Raw genomic sequence first — 20,405 nt, 5'->3', positions numbered from 1 at the left:
CTACATGACCATTAAGATCTCCTCCTATAAAAAGCTTCTCCCTAATAGGTACAGCTCTAACCATGTCATCTAAGTCATCCCAGAACTGTCTCTTAGCACTCTCATCATGTCCTACTTGGGGGGCATAAGCACTAATAACGTTCAGAACTAAGTCGCCAACAACGAGCTTGACTAAGATCATCCTATCTCCATCCACCACATCATCCTTGAGGCTCTTATCAATCAAAACTCCCACTCCATTCCTATTTGTAGTCGTTCCTGTGTATATGTTTCACAAAAAAGAGATGTAACATAGAGTTATTATGTTGATTACACAACAACATGCATAGAGCAAAACCAAATTTAAAACATTAAGATTAATAATTTTTCTCACAATTTTAAAATTTTCTCAACATAACAAAAATTATTGAGAAAATGTTGAGGCGTTGCTGGGGCGCAGCAGCTCAGGGCCCCGGCTGCCACCGGTCCTCTTTGCCCGAGGCAGTGCCAGGGCAGCAGCTCCGGGCCCCGGCTGCCACCGATCCTCTCACCGGCCGCTGGCAAGCGGAGCACCGGATTTGACCCCAGGCAAGGTGCCGGACGGATCATGCGAAGGGGAAGCCGGATTTGGCCCGAGGCGACGACCGGCGGCCGGCGGTGACAAGAAATAGAGACGACCTAAGTTTGGAAGCTGGAGGAAGAGAAAGGAGAGGAGGGAAGGTGGCAAGCCGTGCAGGCTGCGGCGCAGTGGCGGGCCATCGCCGCTGGCCGCCGGAGGCGGGAAATGGGGTGGAATGGCCGGCAAGGCGAGGACACGACCAAGTTTGGAGGCTAGGGAAAAACTACAGCCGGTGGGAATCGAAACCTAACGGAGCGCAGCGCACCAGTGCAGGAGTGCCGAGGGCGGTGGGGTGGGGGCTTCAACGGGTCGAAGCCTGGATGATCCAAAGGAGAGGTTGCTGTTCAATGGCTTGCAGACTTCACCGTTCGGGAGCAGCTTTCTTTGCAGACCACGCGGCTGCAGAGGTGAGTGAGTGCTCATCTCTGTTCTTCTTGGACAAAACTCGAGACATGATCGATATGCTGAAAGTTATTCAGAGTTATGGATCAGTTGTTCACTGACTTGATGAATTGCTGTTACGTTGACATTCAGTAATCAGCTGATAATGGTCATGTTCATGACAGAAAACCTTGAGTGGTGGATGGATTGCCATCCTGAGGATGCGCAAATCGATCTCCATTAGTTAAGATGCGGCTACAGTTGCTTCAACTGCAAACTCATGGCAGTTCTGAGAGGACAGGTAAGAACTTTCTGTTGATATTTTGCTTCCTTCATAGGTCAATTCCATTTGTTCCTTACATAAAAAAATTCTACATTTATTCCGTGGCAATGCGTTCCCCGTTCCTTAACTGACGTATTCATCGTATGATCAATGGCAACCATATGGATCGCATTGGTGACGATTAGCTATGATTTTAGCATAGTGTTTTAATTAGCTATAAATTGCGAGTGTACTTTCCAATCTTATACAGTAATAAATTGGCAAATAGCATTTCTTTGCCATTGGTAACAAACCAAGCTAGTCATTCCTTCATATTAGCGCTGGCTCACCCCATCCCTGATTTGTTGACTAACTAATTCTATAAACATCCACGTGAAGACAACATGTTTCCATATATAATCAGAGGTTATCTTATATAGATACTTTTGCTATCCTTTAAAATTTTTGGGTTAATAGGATCTGTGCCATTATAATTTCTTAAGTTCACCGATCTGTCATTACAATCCACGTGAAGACAACATGTTTCCATATATAATCAGAGGTTATCTTATATAGATACTTTTGCTATCCTTTAAAATTTTTGGGTTAATAGGATCTGTGCCATTATAATTTCTTAAGTTCACCGATCTGTCATTACAATTCTTCTATTTGAAGATATGCCATTATACTTCATTTTTTGCTTAAGATATGCCATTACCCTAACTTGCTGGATCCGTGCGCTGGCGGCACTGCGGGCGCTGGCTGTGCGGATTGTGCCGACCGCGGCGAGCAGCGACCACGGGCCGTGCAGCACGACAGCGGACACTGGACAACGGGGGAGGAGGGGAGGTGGTAGGGGTCGTGCCGTAGTGGGCGCGCCGACGCGGGGCGACGGGGTGGGCTGGCAGGGGCCGAACGCCGAGTGGGGGAGGGGCGGGGACCGACGGCTGGTGGGGTTGGGGTGCCGTGCCAGGCTGCCAGCAGGGTCACCTAATCGAGGGCCCAAGGTGGTGGAGCGGGCTCACGCAGCTCGGGGTCGTGCGGGCGGACGGGTCGTCGCTTGTGCCTGCTCTACTTAGGTGGGAATATGTGAACTGGGATGAGATGGAATGGGTTGGTTATCTAAGGTTTATAGTTGGGCTGGTTTGGACCTTGACTAATTGGACTAAATTTCCCAAAAGCGCTCGGTTCTTCGGTTAATCGAGTCCAAAATCGAAGAATCAAGAAAATTCAGTTTGGATAAGAAATCGAAACAAAATCAAATTTTATTAGTTCCAATTCCCGATTCAAAATCAAATTTTCTTGGTTCCAATTCTCAATTCTTTCTGCTCCATTCTCGGTTATATTTACTGAGCCTGAACGGTAGGTGGCTTGCCTCTTCCTCTCTGCCTTGGTACTTGGTTGACCGACCTTGCCGTAGCTCTGACGGGACGAGCCTAAGATTGCTAGACCAGTTGGACCATAGCTTCCGGCGGCACCTCTGCGGCCGGAGTTCGAATTCCGTGTGGAACGAATTTCCGATCTGTGGGGTAAAAAATCCTCCTCGTTGTGGTCGCCGCAAGACATGAGCCAGAATTCGGAAGTTTCTCGGCCGGAAAGAAGCCGTTAATGCCTTCATCCAAATGAAAAACGGTGGGGGCACCGTTGCCTGCCCGGCCGAGTTTTTTTTAAGCTCTGACGGGACGAGACCCTGGCCCGTGCAGCCGCGGGATGTCCGGCGGAGCGGCAGCGCCGGCATCCCATCAAACAAACCAATGGTCGTCGGTTCTGGAAGCGGGGAACACGCAGCAGTAACTGTTGTGAAGCAGCAGCGTGCGTGTGAGTCTCGACGTGACCACACCCACATCTGCCTGCCTGCTTGCAATGCAACCCGGAAATCCAAATCCTCTTCACAAGCTTTGAAGGCGGCCGGTGAGCGGCGAGCACGCTCCGCCGCCCCGGCCCAGCCGGGTCAAACGGGACGACGGGGCATTCGACCGTCGCCACGCGGCGAGCAGGCACTGGCCACCGGGCTTTTCCACCACCCGCCCATACTACGGTCAAAAGGGTCCAACTTCACTGACTTGAAGAAGCGAAGGCACAACGATGAACAGTGATCTGAGACTGGATGAACAGTGATCCCTACCGTAAATCACTGTAGCTGGCACTGTTCACGGAACACTGTTCAAAAAGGTGCTGTTTTACACTATAGCAGGGGTACTGTAGCAATCAATCCTGGCCTTCCATCTCAGATCGGGCGGCCGGAAATACACCGAAAGTCACCGCTACAGTGTTCCCCGACTTGCCTTCAGCAAATCAGGGAATCCCGATTGCGGTCAAAAGCCTGGCGCCTGAGCTCAAGCTCCTGTGTCCTGTAGCCTGCCTCAGCTTGCGTCACGCCGGTCTTTCCGCGAACACTGTACCGCGGGCGCGGCACCTTCCTGGGCTCCTGGCAGGCACCCCCCGAGGCCCGAGCATTGTGTTGCCCCATTGCGAATCATAGATCTTATTCTCCTTTTATTTAGGATTATTATATTAGTAGGGAGCTTCTCCTTAAGAGCGTCCTACCACATCACTTATCCTCCCATTTTTCTTCAAAGAAATACTATCATTTATCCTCTTAAAAGTTGGTTTCCTTTCTATCACACCCACCCCACCGTCACAGCAATTCTCTAATGGCTCGTACGGTTGGGGGTAATTGGTGTAAGGAATTGGGAGTTAAGGGATATGAGACTAAAATTCTCTCGTTTGTTTTGTAGGAAAAAGGGAGTTCACGTTGGATGGGGAAACGGAGTTTACAATTCCTACCGTTTTCTCCCTCCAAACAAAGCATGTTGTACCTTATTAAATAAATAAACATCAGCACTCCCGTTTTGTTGCATGAAACATTTGCATGACACTTGCAGGGAAATTAATGTGAGTAGCAGGATGAAAGTGATCGGGTGCTCTAGCCTAAGAGGGGGAGGGGGTGAATTAGGCTCTAATAAAAACTTAGACCTATGGCCCCAACTAGTTTGCACAAAGCTTAAACTAAAACAAGCTATCTAGATGTGCAACTAGGTTGTTCTAGTGTAAAACCCCTATCCCAAAAGAGTTTAGCAACTTATAGCATTTCCTATCAAGAAACTATTCTATGAAAGTAAAGGCATACAAATTACTAGAAAGAAATGCGGAAGCTTAAAGAGCGGGATAGGAGATAGCAAACTCTTGACGCGGGTGTTTATCCCGTGGTTCGGTTAGCCACAAAGGCACACCTACATCCACGTTGTTGTAGCACTCACTAAGAGTATTGCTACTCGGCCACCAAGTCTCTTCCGTGAACACAATCACGGTCACCTTGGCCCCGGGTTCCACTAAGGAGCTTCTCCACAAAGGATGGGGGTCTCCACGTCCCCCGCACAAAGGTGTCGTCGCCGCTCCACACCAAGTCGGAGGGTCGATGACGTTGCCGGCGAGCTCCACGCTCCAAGGTGCCGGCGCACCAAGCTCTTGTTTTGGTTCACTAATGAACCACAGCACAAAGGCTCTAAGCCTTGCAAACTCACTCACTAAGAGCTAATCCTTTACACAACACTCTCAAAGTGTGCTAAGGGCTAAGGATATGATCTTGATGCTTTTGTATGGCTTGGAGATGTTCTTGGGTGTGTGTGGGATGTCCAGCAACTCCAGCAATCTTCAAATGGCCGGGGTGAGGCATATATATAGGCCACCAAGTCTTGTAGTCGTTGCTCCAACGGTTAGCTGAAAATCTGCGTACCACCGGAAGAACCGATGCCTCTTGGCGGGGTAGCGTCGGTTCATCCGGTCACTCATAACACGAAGTAGCCGTTGGACTCCTGACGGCTGACGCAGAGACCACCGGTTGAACCGATGCTTTGCACCGATGCCTCACCGGTTCAACCGGTGCTGAAGGAATCTTCTCCTGGACGCTGACGTCATTACACCGGTGGTATGCACCGATGCACCGTCGGTTGAACCGGTGCTGAAGAAACTTCTTCTGGGCACTTGACATCGTCTCTGGTACAAAGGACGGCCATTGCACCGATGCCCTATTTTGGACGTCGGTTCAACCGGTGCCTATAGGCTGACTTGGCTTCGACTCCCTTCTGCACCAAAGTACCATGGCGTCGGTTCTTCCGACTACCATCGGATGCTCCGATGCCCATGGCGTCGGTTCTTCCGGTGCTACTGACCGAAGAGCTTTCAGGGCGCTGCCCTGAGACCCGCGAGGGGCGGCTCCCCCTCGACCCCCGTCCGCTAACCGGGTAGCGGAACCCCCGTAGGGGCTGCCCTTCGGGCCTTGCTACGCCTATTTTCTCTTTCTCTTTGTCATCACTTGAACCTAAAAGCCTGAGAATGATCATCTTAACAATCATATTAGTCCAAGTGTTGTGTTGTCATTCGATCACCAAAATCACTCGAAATGGCATAAATGGTGCCATGTTCGTTACACAGGACTCCAGTATTTCAGAGCAACAAGATCATAAGCCTTTGTAGCCTTATCTTCAGTGTCGTAACCACCTAAAGCACATAAAATAAATCACATTTCATAATTTTGGAGCTGGCCACAGCTTGCAATGAGTAATAAGGACAGTAAAAGGCATTATCGAGTAAGGAGTAGTGTTAGCTAAGAAGAGGACAAAATGTCAGAAGGAGATATAAATGCATAAATTTTGCTACATCATTTATCATCTTGATGGCCACTGCTTGCGACAAGTAATGAGGACAGTAAAAGGCATGATCGAGCTAGGAGAGAAGAGGACAAAATGTCAGAAGGATTTATAAATGCATAAATGTTGCTACATTATTTATCATCTTGATAGATCTCTACACTCCAAATAAAGAGTAGTGTTGTACCTTATTAAATAAATAAACATCAGCTCTCCCGTTTTGTCGCATGAAACATTTGCATGACACTTACATGGAAATTGGTGTGAGTAGCAAGACCCCAGTATTTCAGAGAAGCAAGATCATAAGCCCTTGCAGCCTTATCTTCAGTGTCATAACCACCTGAAGCACAGAAAATAAATCACATTTCATAGTTGTTTGGCCAGGACAAAATGATGGGATACAGATCTCCCTTAGGCCAAGCATGAGGAAATTTGAGTCTACCCACTCAGTGTTAGAAGTGGTGTCCTGGACAAAGTTTCAATCTGCATTCTTGAACCGCCAGATTATAACATTGCTGACCTCCTTGGGTGTACCAGATTCTGTCTTTTGGCAAATGCAGGGAGCAATGCTTCATAATCTCGATAGGATTTTATCAGACAGAGAGGCTGCTTACCAGGTTGTAACAACAAGTTGCTCTGAGCATGGAACCATCCCAGGACTGATGCTTAGTGCTGGGTTTACTCCAGAAACTGAGCCACACCTAAAGGCAATGCTTATAACTATCAAGTCCTCACAGCTGCAGGGTCTTTTGGAGAAGACAAAGATTTTTGTGCCCAAGGGAAGGTGGTTGATGGGCTGCCTTGATGAACTTGGGATCCTTGAGCAAGGACAATGTTTTATTCGGGCCTCAGTGCCGTCACAGCATGGCTCAAGATTCTCCTCGGGAAACAAAAGTGAAGAGGTCATTGTAGGGACAATTGTGATGGCAAAGAATCCCTGCCTTCATCCTGGTGATGTCCGTATCCTTGAGGCAGTAGATGTGCCTGAACTGCATCACCTTGTTGATTGCTTGGTCTTCCCTAAGAAAGGTGAGAGGCCACACCCCAATGAAGCATCGGGGAGTGATCTTGATGGGGATGTCTACTTTGTGACATGGGATGAAAATCTTGTACCTCCGAGGAAACAGAGCTGGACCCCTATGGACTACGCCCCGGTTCCTGCAAGACAGCTATCGCGTGGAGTGCGTCAACATGTAAGTTCAACTATTCTTGCATATGTGCAATTCTTTTCTAAAATATTTGTTCAGTTTAGATACCTTCCCTATCATGCCTGATTCTTTTAGTTCAGGGGTTTTCTGTAGTGTTTTGCTTCAACTGAGATTAAGTAACATGTAATTCAAACTAGTTCAAAGACTGGCAGGTTGAAACTAGTTCATTAACTTTGCCCTTAAAAACAGGTGGACATATGCTTGTGAAACAAAATATTAGTCATGTGACTGAAACAAAATGCAAGGGACGTTAATCAGGTAGTGGCTGTTGTTGAATTTGGATTAGCATTGTGTCGATTGACCACCCTTACAGTCCTTAAAAATATTCTTCATATTTGTTAAAATGCAACCCTTCATATTTCTTAAAAATTACATTCAGTTACTAATTTTTATATTAGCTTAAACTTAAATATCAGGTATCAGTAATTTCAAAGCCCATTATTATCAAGTGCCTCTTTACCTTTGGGATTCAAAGTTTGCAGAGGTGAATGCTTATTATTGGATTGATCTGCTACCAAGAACTAGCATCCAAAAACTATGACTTGCATCTTTATTTCACCTGGTTTCTGCAAAAAGCTTCTTCCTTTCTGCACAAATATTTATTTCCATAAACATGTCATTAACATCTTGCTCTTCTAACAGGATATCACTGATTTCTTCTTAAAGAACATGGTAAGTGAGATCCTTGGTCCGATAAGCAATGCTCATGTTGTTCATGCTGACCGTAGCAAGTATGGAGCAATGGATGAAAAGTGCATTCAGTTGGCTGAACTAGCAGCCACTGCTGTGGACTTCCCAAAGACGGGCAAGATTGTGACAATGCCACCATTCCTTCGACCACAGGAATATCCTCATTTCATGGAAAAGGAAGATGACATCTCGTATAAATCAGAAAAAAATCCTTGGAAGGCTTTATCGGTCGATTCAACAGTATATCCTTGTAAGATCTTTGGAAGACTTTAGCAGAAATGATGTCCCTTATGACACCAATCTGGAAGTTCCTGGTGCATCAAATTTCCTTGCAGATTCTTGGCAATGCAAGTGCTTGTACGAATCAAAGCTGAACGGGCTGCTCAATCAATACAGTGCGCACTGAGGCAGAGCTCGTGACGGGGGAGATATGGTCGCTTACCGAAAGAAATAAAAGGAGGAAGAATGAGATAAAAGAGAGGCTCAAACACGCTTATTCCAAACTCCATCAAGAGTTCCGGAGTATCTTTGAAAGCATTGGAGCAGATCATGGAAATATCTCTGACGAGAAGAAAATGCTGGTATATGAGATGAAGGCATCTGCTTGGTACCAGGTAACCTATCACCCCAAATGGATCCAAAGGTTAAGGGAGATGAGTGAGTTTGATGGTAAGGAAATGCCGGCAAGACTGAGTTTTGCATGGATTGCTGTAGATTACCTGACACGTATAAAGATGAGGCGCCGAGGACAGGCGGATGCCATTCCAAGGGATGGTGGCCTGCATTTTCAGCGACAATTCCCGTGAGGGTTGTGAAGTTTCCTGGATGCCTGAAGCAAGACCACTCTGCCATTTTGCCTTGCCTACTTAAGAGGAGCACTAAGTTCTGAAGCCGCTGACATGAGCTCAAACGTGGTACTCGTTGGGATCAAGGTTTTCAGTTGGGGACTCGACTCTACTCTTTTTAACTCTAATTACGACCGCATGAAAGACTTGTTTAACTTGTTGGCTTTTTAATTCAAAGTACAGGGAAAGATTTTCTTTGCTGAAATATTATTAGAAGAGAATCGGTCTAGTTTATTAAGAGAACCGGACCCAAAAACTGTACAACTACGTGGTAAAAACCTTGTCCACGGTAGTTACAACTCTGTCAGAGATGCATTGTTGAGCGCAACTAAACAACACAACTAGTCAACTAGGGAGGTGCATCACTCTTCCCTAAAACATCTTCGATACGATGACCGACCCAACTACCACATCAACACCACTATCGCTCACACAACTCAACATCCCAACTTGCAGAGCACATCTAATCCCACCAACAGCTAGCCCAACAAAGAGCACAACAAACGCTCGAAGAGAACACCTGAGCAAAAGCAACACATATGTGCCCTAGCTTGATCATCGTTGATCAGCGTCCTTCAAACTGCATTCAAGGAAGCAGTTCCGACTTCCAAACCGGGTCCTGTCATTTGGCACTACTTTCTTTTGTTGTGGAATCAATGGGTTTAACCAATCTAATGCCACCAATAACTTCAGTGAGATTATTATTACCTACTCCAATGCTTGCGGCACAACGATTAGTCCGATTACTCATCTCACTACCATGGTAGCACGCTTCCATCCACCAGTGTGCGAGTAGTAGAGATTTTAAAAAGAACAGAGAGATTTTAAAAGAACAGTGTGTTACGGTGTGGGGTTAAGAACTTAGGATTGAGGCAGAGGGTTGGCCTCTTCCCACGGCAGGGCAAGAAGGCTTGTTGCCGTGCTCTTTTATATAGAGTGAGTCACAACGTTACAGAAATATCATTCGGTCAGTTAACAACATGCTGTACCAGGGAATTCTCTAGATCATACAGATTACTTGTTCAACGCTGATGGCAAAACGTCAGCACCGCGGTCACCCTGAGTTCAATGTATGAATTTAACCTTTTCAAGCGACCATGGTGAAACACAAAAGGAGCTAACAATTCAATATCCGTCAGACAGATACAGCTCCAGAGGTTCACACGATGAAATTTTTCAGACACAAGAGCTGTGATAAAACGTAATGATAGTACAGGCCATGCCAAGTGACCGCAGGGGAAGAAACAGCTAACAATTCAATATCGGTCGGGCAGATACAGCTCCAGAGATTCACATGATGAAATTTTTCAGACACAAGAGCTGTGATGAAACATAATGATAGTACAGGCCATGCCAAGTGACCGCAGGGGAAAAACATTCATCGAAATTATTGTGGAACTAAATCATACAATACGCTCCAGCTCCCTGGCGTAGCTGAGCGTCTGGTTGATTAGCTGCAAGGATGGGATCTCCTTGCAGGGCTGCGACTCCTTGGCCTTCTGGAAGAAGACGGAGCCGTTCTTAATCTCCCATTCCGGGTGCTCCTGTTAATGAATTTTGACATTATCAGAATCTAGTGAATATCATACGGTACCACACAGAAATACACTCAAGATACAGGAAGGGCAAAATGAACAATTGAAATTACCTCTGTGATGTACTGGTGCAGTTCTTGGTCCGAGCTGAACATCAGCATTTGTTTGGCATCACTTATGGATAGGGAATCATACCCCTTCTCGCTGCACCCACCGATCTCATCTCTGCATGACAACAGAAAACACCATAAGCATCCCCATGATACAACCATATGATCAAACAACAACCAGCAGGAACAGAAGTCCACTCACCTAACTGTTTTGGCGAGAAGGTCCATGAAGTAAACATAGGTCTCGTGCGGCACAGCCTGCCGAGCGCTCAACACTCGGTTGTAGGCACCCTCCATAAAGGATTGCTCAAGCTCGACGGCATGCTTGATGCAAGGATGCTCAAGTGCCTTGACAGGCAGAAGCTCCAGCTCAGTGTGGAACTCTGCAATTCTATTCTGGACCAACAACCTCAAAAGATTGAGTCCTAAAATTGGGTACTCCTCTGGTGAGGGGGGAATTATGCCACTGCATCAACAGATATCATTCAGTATCAAATATCAAATTGTTTAGCATAAATAAGACAGTAAATGCATAACAAAATTCTAGAATGCTCCTGAACAAAATAACTCCTAGCGGCAATGATCTTCAGGCTGAAGTTTAACATAACATCCAGTTTGTTGAATTGAGACTATTTTGCCAACTAAAAATAATGTTTTGCTAATTCCACTAATTGAAAAGCTCAATTTACATATCTGACACACCAGAAGGATTGATTTGCAAACCAGGGGAGACAGTTGGATGCATATTACAACAGCAGGGCATGATCCTGAGCTGCTTAATATGTTTTAATTATTCTTGGGCATATAGTGAGCTGTTCCGAATTATCAACTACGAAGTAATTTTTGTTTCATGCATGCCAGAAAAATTATATATGTTTCTGCATATCAGAAAAATACACCCTCCAAATCCAGCTTTAAAATGTTATTCTAACTTTCACATTAATCCAGTATAAAGAAATTAGAAACTAAATGGACAAATTAGTAATGAGGAACTAACCATATATCCATATAATAAGGCTTGAGCTGGCAGAAATCGCGTTCAAAAGCATCTTGGTCCTCAAGTTTCACGCTCAAAACAACCGCATGCTCATAAATGTCCCCTGAAATGTTTTAGACAGAGTTTTAGCACTTGCTCTGCTCGAGGAATATTAGAATGAGTGCACAAGAATTTACTCGCCTCTTGAGCATTTAATTATTAAACAGCTTAGTCATAAGGATACGCATAAGTAAAATATAAATCAATTAGCAGAACTGATCTTTTATGTCTGTACAATCATGGTAATGAAGCAAAGCACCAAATGCAATATCCAATACTACATCTAAGATAAGCAACACTATCGAGTTGAAAACAAGAATGCAATTTTGCACATACAAATCACTAGAGGATTGCTATGGCAACAGCTGATATAGAAACAGGAGGCCAAGGTCATCTTACGTGCAAGTTTGAGCTCCTCCACGGCGTTGGGTGTCTGCTGAAACAATGGCGGAAGGCTGGGGAATTTGGTGAGCTGGACCTGCAGAAGCAAGAAGTTTTGCGTGTCAACCACATTTGTCACCTTACTCCCCCGCAAAATCAAACAGGCAATTCAACCATCCTGTAAAAATCCAGGCTTTCCGCCACAAATCAAATTAGAACCGGAGGAGAAGTTGAAGTGCGGATCTACACAGTCGGATCTAATCAACTAGAGCAGCAAAAAGCGACAGTGCATCACGAGAAACTGCTAAAAATCCGTCCTTTCTCCCCGTTACCTGCTGCAGAGTGCAAACCAATCGGAGACGGATGGGAGGAAACCCTAGAACCAAACGGAAAACGACCAAAACACGGCGAGACCTATCGCGCCGGCGTCACCGGATCAGCCCTATGCCGGACGGAGAACACAGAACGAATCGTATCCCTCGGAACCATCGAACCAGAGGTAGATAAAAATCGCATCTTCCATGCCGCCAGCGTGAAATCCCACCCACGAGCAGCCACCGCGAAATCCCCCGGAAGAGCCGGAGGATCGGAGGGGGAAGGGAACGGCGGGCGAGACAGATCCGGCGGGGCCGGCGGCGCGCACCTTGAGCTGTGAGAGGAGGGTGACGCAGGCGTCGAGGTCGTTGCGGGCGTACGCCGCCTTGAAGCGGGCGAACATCTGGGTCACCTCCGTCAGCTTCGGATCCATCGGCGGCGGCTGCGGCGGCGGCGTTGCGCTGGAGCTCGGGGTCTGGGCTCGTCGACTCCTCGTCTCTCCCTTGCTCTGGTGCGGGGGGAAGTTTTCTTGCGGGTTGGGTTGAAGAGCTTTTTTTTCTTCTCTCCCTCTTCTGCTCCCTCCTCTCGCTTCTGTTTTATGGTAGCGGGCCTAGATTTGGTTGGGCCGGGTTCGGACTCGGAGCCCGCCGACCGGGAGGGTTTGTTGGCTGCTGCTATCCGACACGGACTCTGACGGGCTGGACCTACGTGTCAGGATCTCGACCGTGTAATCGGTAGCCTGCCACGTTGGCGTTGGATTGTTTACCAATGATGATTAGTCTTAAAGTCACCTTGCAAGCTTTGATTGTAAAATTTCATGCTCATGCCTGACAAAGGTTCGTTTCTGTCTTCAGCATGTGTGCCTAGTGGGTGGACATGGAGCCGAACACACTCCAAACACATACCATACTGATACTGAGTTGTACTTTGTAATCTAAAAACCGCACACACATACCATACATACAATACGTCCATACGAGATCCCATACAATAACGTAAAACTTCTCCAAAGTCAGGATATGATTTCACAGAAGTTAACTTGCAGATCCACCATAGCATTCCACATATGCATACAGTTGCCTGTCTACCCTTACAAGCTCCAACTATTCAGGAGTTGCAGGTTACACCCAGACCGGATCATGAACGATGTCCCACCAGCACAAGGTTACGCATCGATTGTATTCATGGACCAGTCATCACCCTACCACTGAATTTGAATGAATAAATAAGATATCAAATGGACCTGAATGCCAAATGAAGCACCTACTGCACATAGGCACAGCCCACATTGCACTTGTCAGCAACCACGAGGAGTTTTTTTCATGTGCCCGATAACATATGTTAGATGCAACCTGATAGTCAACAGGCGATAGCTTCAATATTCATCCTTCAATCACCAGAAAGTTACCAGCAAAATGATGTCACACGGTAAGACGCCGTGCAGCGATGAAGCTTTGCTAGTGCCAAAGCTTGCAGCATGCACCCTTCTGTTGTGGCTGAGGGGGCTTCTCCTTGATGCAGACAACATCCATGAATGCATCAACCAGTTGGGCGACCAAGCTCGCAGGATCACCAATGAGAGCATCGACAAAAGCGCCCACAATTCGCCTGTCCTGCGCTGTTGCCTTCAGGCTGAACCAAGTGAGGAATTTTACACGGAAGTCACTGTCCATGTGCCCTTCGTGCTCCAGCCACCTGATCACCTTCACACAGTACTCGTACTGCTGCTCCACGTAATTTTTGGAGGCCGAATCTGGGGTGCCAATGAGCAAGTCAGGTTTGCTTGGAGCTTCCGAAGGAGAGGAGTTGGAGCTCGGGAATGGTAAAACTTCAGATGTTGGCGGCAATTGGCTTTCATCGTTGTCACTTGCACCATCTAACCTTGCAATCTTAGCCCGCTTAGAATACCGGTCCCAGGATAAATTGTTCTCACTTGAATTTGTAGAACCCTTAGGTGAATCATATTGAATGGGTCTCTGATGATTCTGCAAGTTCAAATCCTTTTTCTGATGCTGCACTGAATCCTCTTTGAGGCATACACTGTCAGAATTCTGAGTTGAACACTGGCTGCTGCCATGGTCAAGGCTCCGTGTAGTGCATTTTGCCTCCCGCTCAGTAAACTCCTGTATGCTGCCAAAAGGCAAAACCTTGAAGAAGTATTCAGCTGAAGGGCTTAGACCAGAAACCAGGCTCCTAGTATTTGGTCTCAGTATGTGGCATGTGGGCTCTGATGAATAGTTGAGAACCTTAGCACTTCGATGCCATACTTTGCAACCATCAATGTGCTCCTTACCGATGTTATCCTGATATTTCAACACAATAACCACAGAAAACGGAGTGATCTCATCAAAAAGGATTTGGAGTTGGGGACCTGAAAAGGTAAATACGATCTGTTCAGAACACAAAATTGTAGCATGTATCTTTGATGGACTATGGATAAAAGCCCCCACCCCTCCCACTATAACACCTGGGTTTTATGGTCGGGTTGGCTAGGTGGGGCGCGCTAACATGGTATCAGAGCCGAGGTCCCGGGTTCGAACCCACCCGGCCACGCATTTCCGCTACGCAATTTCCCCTGCGCCTCTCGTGTGCTGAGACCTGCTGCGGGCTACGCCGGGCACTAGAACCTGCTGCGGGCTACGTCGGGCTCGCACGCCGTAGGGGGAATGATGGACTATGGATAAAAACCCCCACCCCTCCCACTATAACACCTGGGTTTTATGGTCGGGTTGGCTAGGTGGGGCGCGCTAACAATATTTCGTAAGGAAATCTTTGGGTTTTTTTTTGTGTGTGGGTGGGTGGGGGGGGGGACAACAAACACAACTAAACATTCAAATGCAGTTTGAGGAGCAAACAGTGTAGTCAAATTATAAGAGAAACTTACCCAGGACTTTTGGATTATCATTCAACTCAAACTCCAAGGTGTTATCAACTGTAGAGTCTACAATTTCTAATGCACTTGAACAAAGCTTCTGAACTTCAGCACCACAGCTAAGCCGGTTCACAATGCCACGCCCCATGATTGCAGAAACTTGATCCAATGCACCACCAACTTCTTTCTCTAATGTTTTCACAGCTGAACTGATTATGTTTGCTATTTCCTCGTAATGTTCAGATCCTTTTACCATTTTATGGCTCAATGACAGCCGCTCACAAAGCACATCGACTCTTCTTGCCTCCCTGGCAATTGCAAGTTGTTTCCGCAGACTCCTACCATAGGTAAGAGGTAAAAAATATAAATGGAGTTTCAACAGGCACAAGAGGCATAGGTGGCTACAATATTTAGCATGTAAAACATATTAGGCTCCATTTATCATTTTTTCTTTACTAAAATTTGTCAAACTCAGTAAAGGGACTAGAAAGATATTTTCAGTTATGATAAAAAATTACCAAATAAAGCATTGCACATTAATACAGACTGTTACGGTAGTTTTGGATGGTCAGACCTAAATAAGAATTAGGATAACAACAGAGTTCATAGTTTTGTTTCTTATAAATCATAATTTTATAGGGATGTTAATGAACCAAAACAGTCAGAACTCAGAAGGATACCTCATTAGCCAGTTGATTTTACCACAGCTAACACAGTAGAAACTACAATCCAACTTGTTGCACCCATTCTTGACAATGCCAGCTTTTTTATTCTTTAGAGCACACTTAAGGTGACAAGACATACCACATGAACTACCACTATATGGATTATCAGAACTGCAAACCAACCACAAGCTAGGATCTTTGTTATCATCGTATTTATTGCAAATGCAGCAAGAGCAACGCTTGCAATATTTATCGCCTGCATTCCGTATGGCTTGGCATGCAACATTTCTGCACACCACGGTACCAGCTCGAGCCTCTCCGTGCATTGATGAGTCAGAGTTTGCAGTTTTGACTGAATGTTGTGCTTGTTCCTCATATTCTTTCATTTGTGTTTCATCTTTGTTATCCTGCCCCGATAATATAGCCTTTGCATTACCATCCATGAGTTGTTCACTGTTTCGTGAAACTAATTTCAAGAGATAAGCAATCATCTTAGACTTTGGAACATTGGTGTACTTCCTCTCCTTTCCCAGCTCCACACATATAAGCTCAAGAAGATCCCTGCGGGTCCAGCACTGAAGAATCTCCACGGCACCTTGCGGCCATCTTGCAACTTCGTACACTAGTTGTCTCTTGTCCCTCAGGCTCATCCCATTGTGTTTTTCTGGATCCATCACAATTCCTGGATGAAAGAATTATGAACTATATCAGCTAAGAAGTATTATACCGTGTCAACTGAGTATACAAATACAACAAGAGAACAGTGGTGCAAAAGAACAGAATTTACGGATCCATCACAATTTCTGGATGGAAGAATCATGAACTATATCAGCTAAGCAGTATTATACCGTGTGAACTGAGTATACAAATACACCAAGACAACAATGGTGCAAAAGAACAGAATATACGTGCATAAAAATGACAGGAAAAAAGGCATATCCTTCTATCCTCTTAATCTTGACTACAAAAGATTGCATTCACGTATAATGGTATACAAGTTTTAGGTTACTAGCAGCTTCACTACCATTTTAGAAGATCAAGAGTAACAAATTCCGTGAGAGAGAAATATGTACACTAACCAAAGCATACAGTGATTGTAACTACACATGTAGCTTTGCTACACTTTCTAAAAGCAGCTTGATTAATCTGAAACTTTATTTAACGTCGCAGTAGACAAACGATGCCAGAATATCTAGGGTCTGTGCAAAATTTTGAACACAAATAGAAACTGGTGTATCTATAAGATTATTTTTGGCATACCACACAAATGATTCAAAAATAGAAAGGGTAATCAAGAAATCCAGTGATTCAGTAAAGCTTCACATTCTCTCACTACTGCTGTATTTACCAACATTTAGACTCAGGTGCATAAAGGACATTTTACATCGTAATTCTGACTGAAACAGGAAAAATAGACGAGGAAGTGAAGCTAGATTCTCTTCAATTCTTCTATACAGTACATCATGACATATAGAAAGTCTACAGAGCCCCTCATTCCCTCAATACGACAATGCTTTCAAAAGTATTAGGCACATCGTTGCCGTTTTTGTGAATTCACCAAATAGTTCCGTTGTTGCGGAGTCATTGCTTTGAAAGGAACTTCACAAATTCAGATTTATTTCGCCAACATAACTAGATATACAGACTTCCTACATATCCAACATCACACATTACATAAAACATGATAGGATCACCAAAACTTGGCATGGCTCAACGACTGTTGCGAACTCATACCTCAACCAGTGCTCAAATTGTTGGATATTTCCGTAACAATCCTTAATTGCTATTACAAGTTGTCAATTCCAAAATTGCAACTTACAACCTTCTAGAATTTCAGGAAAACATGGAAGATAATAAGAATCTAATTGCCCAACAGATCAAAGATTTTGAATGCTATGCCGCAAATGAAAGTAGCACAGCGCTGATTGCAAAGAATGAAGAGTGGAAAATGAAATGAGACAGATTAGGGTTATCGCTACCTTGGGCTAACTTTAGGATTTAAGAATTTTTATCACCTTGGCAGACTTTTAGAATTAGGGGTCCTCGATACAGCAGCTGCTAATTTTGGGAGGCTTTCACACAACTTGCCATGCCACAACAGAGAGAAGCTTCGTTGGGATTTGAGAAGTTCATTCAGGAAAGGAATTGACAAGAGGGTGCCACAAAAGCTAAAAGGCAAATTCTATAGGACAGCAATTCGTCCGGCGATGTTATACGGTGCTGAATGTTGGCCTACAAAAAGGCGACATGTCCAGCAACTGAGTGTAGCAGAGATGCGGATGTTGCGGTGGTTTTTGCGGGCACACAAGGAGGGATAGAGTCCGGAACGAAGTTATTCGGGATAGGGTCGGGGTGGCACCAATTGAGGAGAAACTTACCCAGCATCGGCTGAGATGGTTTGGACATGTCCAACGAAGGCCTCCTGAGGCGCCGGTGCGTAATGGGGTTCTTGAGCAGGTCGATAATGTAAAAAGGGGTAGAGGTAGACCTAAACTGACGTGGGATGAGTCGGTTAAGAGAGACCTTAAGGATTGGAATATCTCTAAAGAGATAGCTTTGGATAGGAGCGCTTGGAGACTAGCTATCAATGTGTCTGAACCTTGAACTTATTTCTTTCGGGTTTCATCTCTAACCTACCCCAACTTGCTTGGGAAAAAAGGCTATGTTGTTGTTGTTGTATTCAGGAAAGGAATTCTTATTGCTTCAGCGGCAAAAAGACGTAACCTATTGACCAGAGTTCTATGAGGCACGTTAGGCGCTAGGAGGTGGCATCTTGGCACCTAGCACCTCGAGTGTCCTCTTAGCTTGTGTAGGCAACAGCCATATGTGGCATGTTTGCATGCAACTACCACCAGCCTTGAGTTATTCACTTCACAATGCTCACATAACAGCTAAACGACAATTGAATGACTACATAACCAATCTATACTCTAGTTCACTGTGGGCCCTAGGTTGCGTAACAACCATTATCCAAGTGTTGGGTGTTTTTACGTTAGCGGAAATATCCACTTTTTGGAAATTTTCTTTCTGAAAATTCCAAGTAAAACACAAATCATAGTATACCTGTTATTCTACAATCATCTGTGGTTTCAATCTCTAGATGTTTACATGTACAAAAAGTTTAGTTTGTAACTGTATCAGCATGTTCCTATGGTTGGAGGAGTAGTGCCACATTCCCTAACATTACGACAAGGAAAATCTAGAGAAAGACTGAGCTGTATCTATATCTATAATCAGGGAAATGCATCATGCCTCCCACCCCACCCTGAGCGCGCGCAATAATGGAAGCAAGAGCATACCCTGACAAACGCGGTACCATGTGGCTGACATAATTGCACATGTCGAGAAGCCTTACAGTCCACTAAAAAGCACCATAACGGAAATAACAGTTCACTAATGGGGCATTAGAAGGTGACAAGGCGACACAAGCAAGCGATAACCGCTACACGAGTGCGCAACAAACGAGCGGCATTCTCCGCCGACAGGAGCACGAGCGTAGCCGGTGGGAGCTTACCAGCCGGGCGGAAGCCGCGTGGGCGAGCGATGCCGCCGCCGCCCGTCGCCTGAGCTTGAAAACCCGGTCACCTGCAGGGGGGCAAAAGAACAAACAGAAAGGGGGAAACGTCAGTCCGAGGCCTCGCGCGCGCGTGCATGCACGGCCGCCCCCACGGGCGCCCGCGGCGCCCGGCACGGCAACAGCATTGCGCGGAACGGCGCCACAGAGGCCAATGTCGGGGGGGGGGGGGGGGGGGGGGACGAGGCCCTAATCGGAGCGCGCACGGGCGGGCGGCGAGGGGCTAGGTTATCGGCACCGGCGACCGATCCGCCCGCCACCATCCGCACGGGTTGGGTTGGGGGAGGGTTCGATTCGGCTGCTGGGACCGAAAGAGAGAGGATGGGGGGAGGAGGGGAGGGGAGGGGAGGGAAATAGGGGTGCGGGGCTTACCGGGAAGCCCGGGCGCGCGGATCTCCCCCGCGCGACGCCATCCCGGGGCCGGCGAGCGGCGGCAGGCGCGGGGGGTGGGGATGGGGGCGGCGGCGCGGGCGGGGCGAGGAGGAGGGGGAGGGGGAGGGGGCGGAGGGCAGGTGCTCGGCGCCGGCGCTGCGGGGTGGGAGGGGGACGGGGTGCCGTGTGGTGCGCGAGGCCGAGGCTTTTGAGACGAGGACGACACGGGGGGGGGGAGCCGAGCCAGGAGGCGAGGGAGGGCGGGACCGGAGGAGGCGTGGACCAGGAGCGGTGGGGGCCCACCGCGCAGTGGAAAAAGGCAGCGCAGGCTGCACTGCCGCTGCCGCAGCGAATCTCGAGGATCGCGGAGGGGGCGTACTCCAACGGTACGACGGAGCACGTGTCGGCTCAGGGAAAGGGAAAAAATGGGCTCTTCCTCCGATTTTTGGGCTATGGCCGCGTGTTTGGTTTGCCCTGAAAAAATTTTATCAAAACTTTTTGATGCTTTCACCACTAATTAGAGATATTAAATAAAATCTAATTATAAAACCACCTCCACAACTATGGTACTGTAGCAGTTACTTTAGCTAATGAGACATTTGAATGTACGATTAGGGAATGATTATGCGTGGTTACTGTAGCATCACTGTAGCCAATCATAATGAAACTTGATTCATTAGATTTTCGTCTCGAAAAGTTACACCATCAGTAAAAAGATTTCGCAAATAAACCTCGTTTAATACTCCATGCATGCATTCGTCTTTTTGTGAAAAAATTTTCATGATATAAACCAAATATGGCCCGCGAGCGCTCGCCACAAATGGAGGTAGCAATCGATTTCTGACACGTATAAACTTTCCCTTTTCAGCCACCCGCCGCGGATCATTCTCTTTTCGGCTTTCCACGCGGCAT

General features: G+C 46.4%; 2 protein-coding genes, 1 long non-coding RNA gene and 1 pseudogene across 3 annotated transcripts; 2 read left to right on the top strand and 2 right to left on the bottom strand.

Annotated features, from left to right (window-relative positions):
• Nucleotides 1-444: 444 nt before the first annotated feature.
• LOC120711772 lies at nt 445-4,143 on the top strand. Its single transcript, XR_005690471.1, has 3 exons — nt 445-1,005; nt 1,165-1,280; nt 3,980-4,143. It is a non-coding gene; the product is annotated as an uncharacterized LOC120711772 (long non-coding RNA).
• A 1,535-nt stretch (nt 4,144-5,678) lies between these two features.
• Nucleotides 5,679-8,813, top strand: LOC120711770 (annotated as a pseudogene).
• Nucleotides 8,814-9,791: 978 nt separating this feature from the next.
• LOC120711769 (26S proteasome non-ATPase regulatory subunit 8 homolog A-like) lies at nt 9,792-12,590 on the bottom strand. The gene is made up of 6 exons (XM_039997413.1): nt 12,339-12,590; nt 11,714-11,792; nt 11,276-11,378; nt 10,481-10,744; nt 10,282-10,393; nt 9,792-10,177 (listed from the first exon to the last, which is right to left on the bottom strand). The coding sequence occupies exons 1-6, from the start codon at nt 12,441-12,443 to the stop codon at nt 10,037-10,039; spliced, it is 804 nt and encodes a 267-aa protein (XP_039853347.1). The 5' UTR covers nt 12,444-12,590; the 3' UTR covers nt 9,792-10,036.
• Nucleotides 12,591-12,967: 377 nt separating this feature from the next.
• Nucleotides 12,968-19,614, bottom strand: LOC120711767 (VIN3-like protein 2). Its single transcript, XM_039997411.1, has 5 exons — nt 19,494-19,614; nt 19,062-19,132; nt 15,563-16,229; nt 14,895-15,220; nt 12,968-14,381 (listed from the first exon to the last, which is right to left on the bottom strand). The coding sequence occupies exons 3-5, from the start codon at nt 16,219-16,221 to the stop codon at nt 13,468-13,470; spliced, it is 1,899 nt and encodes a 632-aa protein (XP_039853345.1). The 5' UTR covers nt 16,222-16,229; nt 19,062-19,132; nt 19,494-19,614; the 3' UTR covers nt 12,968-13,467.
• Between the last annotated feature and the right edge of the window lie 791 nt (nt 19,615-20,405).

Source organism: Panicum virgatum, chromosome 6K (genome assembly GCF_016808335.1).
Source record: "Panicum virgatum strain AP13 chromosome 6K, P.virgatum_v5, whole genome shotgun sequence".
NCBI lineage: Eukaryota > Viridiplantae > Streptophyta > Magnoliopsida > Poales > Poaceae > Panicum > Panicum virgatum.
Note: the sequence above shows the minus strand (reverse complement) of the source record. Positions and strands in the feature narration are given on the sequence as shown.

Excerpts from the sequence above, each read along its gene's own strand:
- LOC120711769 (XM_039997413.1), bottom strand. The coding sequence starts at position 12,443 with ATGGATCCGAAGCTGACGGAGGTGACCCAGATGTTCGCCCGCTTCAAG. Across the intron at positions 11,793-12,338 it reads CCCTCCTCTCACAGCTCAAG|GTCCAGCTCACCAAATTCCC; the intron begins GTGCGCGCCGCC and ends TTGCTTCTGCAG. Across the intron at positions 10,745-11,275 it reads CCTTATTATATGGATATATG|TGGCATAATTCCCCCCTCAC; the intron begins GTTAGTTCCTCA and ends CTGTTGATGCAG.
- LOC120711767 (XM_039997411.1), bottom strand. The coding sequence starts at position 16,221 with ATGGATCCAGAAAAACACAATGGGATGAGCCTGAGGGACAAGAGACAA. Across the intron at positions 15,221-15,562 it reads AAAATCAACTGGCTAATGAG|GAGTCTGCGGAAACAACTTG; the intron begins GTATCCTTCTGA and ends TACCTATGGTAG. Across the intron at positions 14,382-14,894 it reads TGATAATCCAAAAGTCCTGG|GTCCCCAACTCCAAATCCTT; the intron begins GTAAGTTTCTCT and ends TTACCTTTTCAG.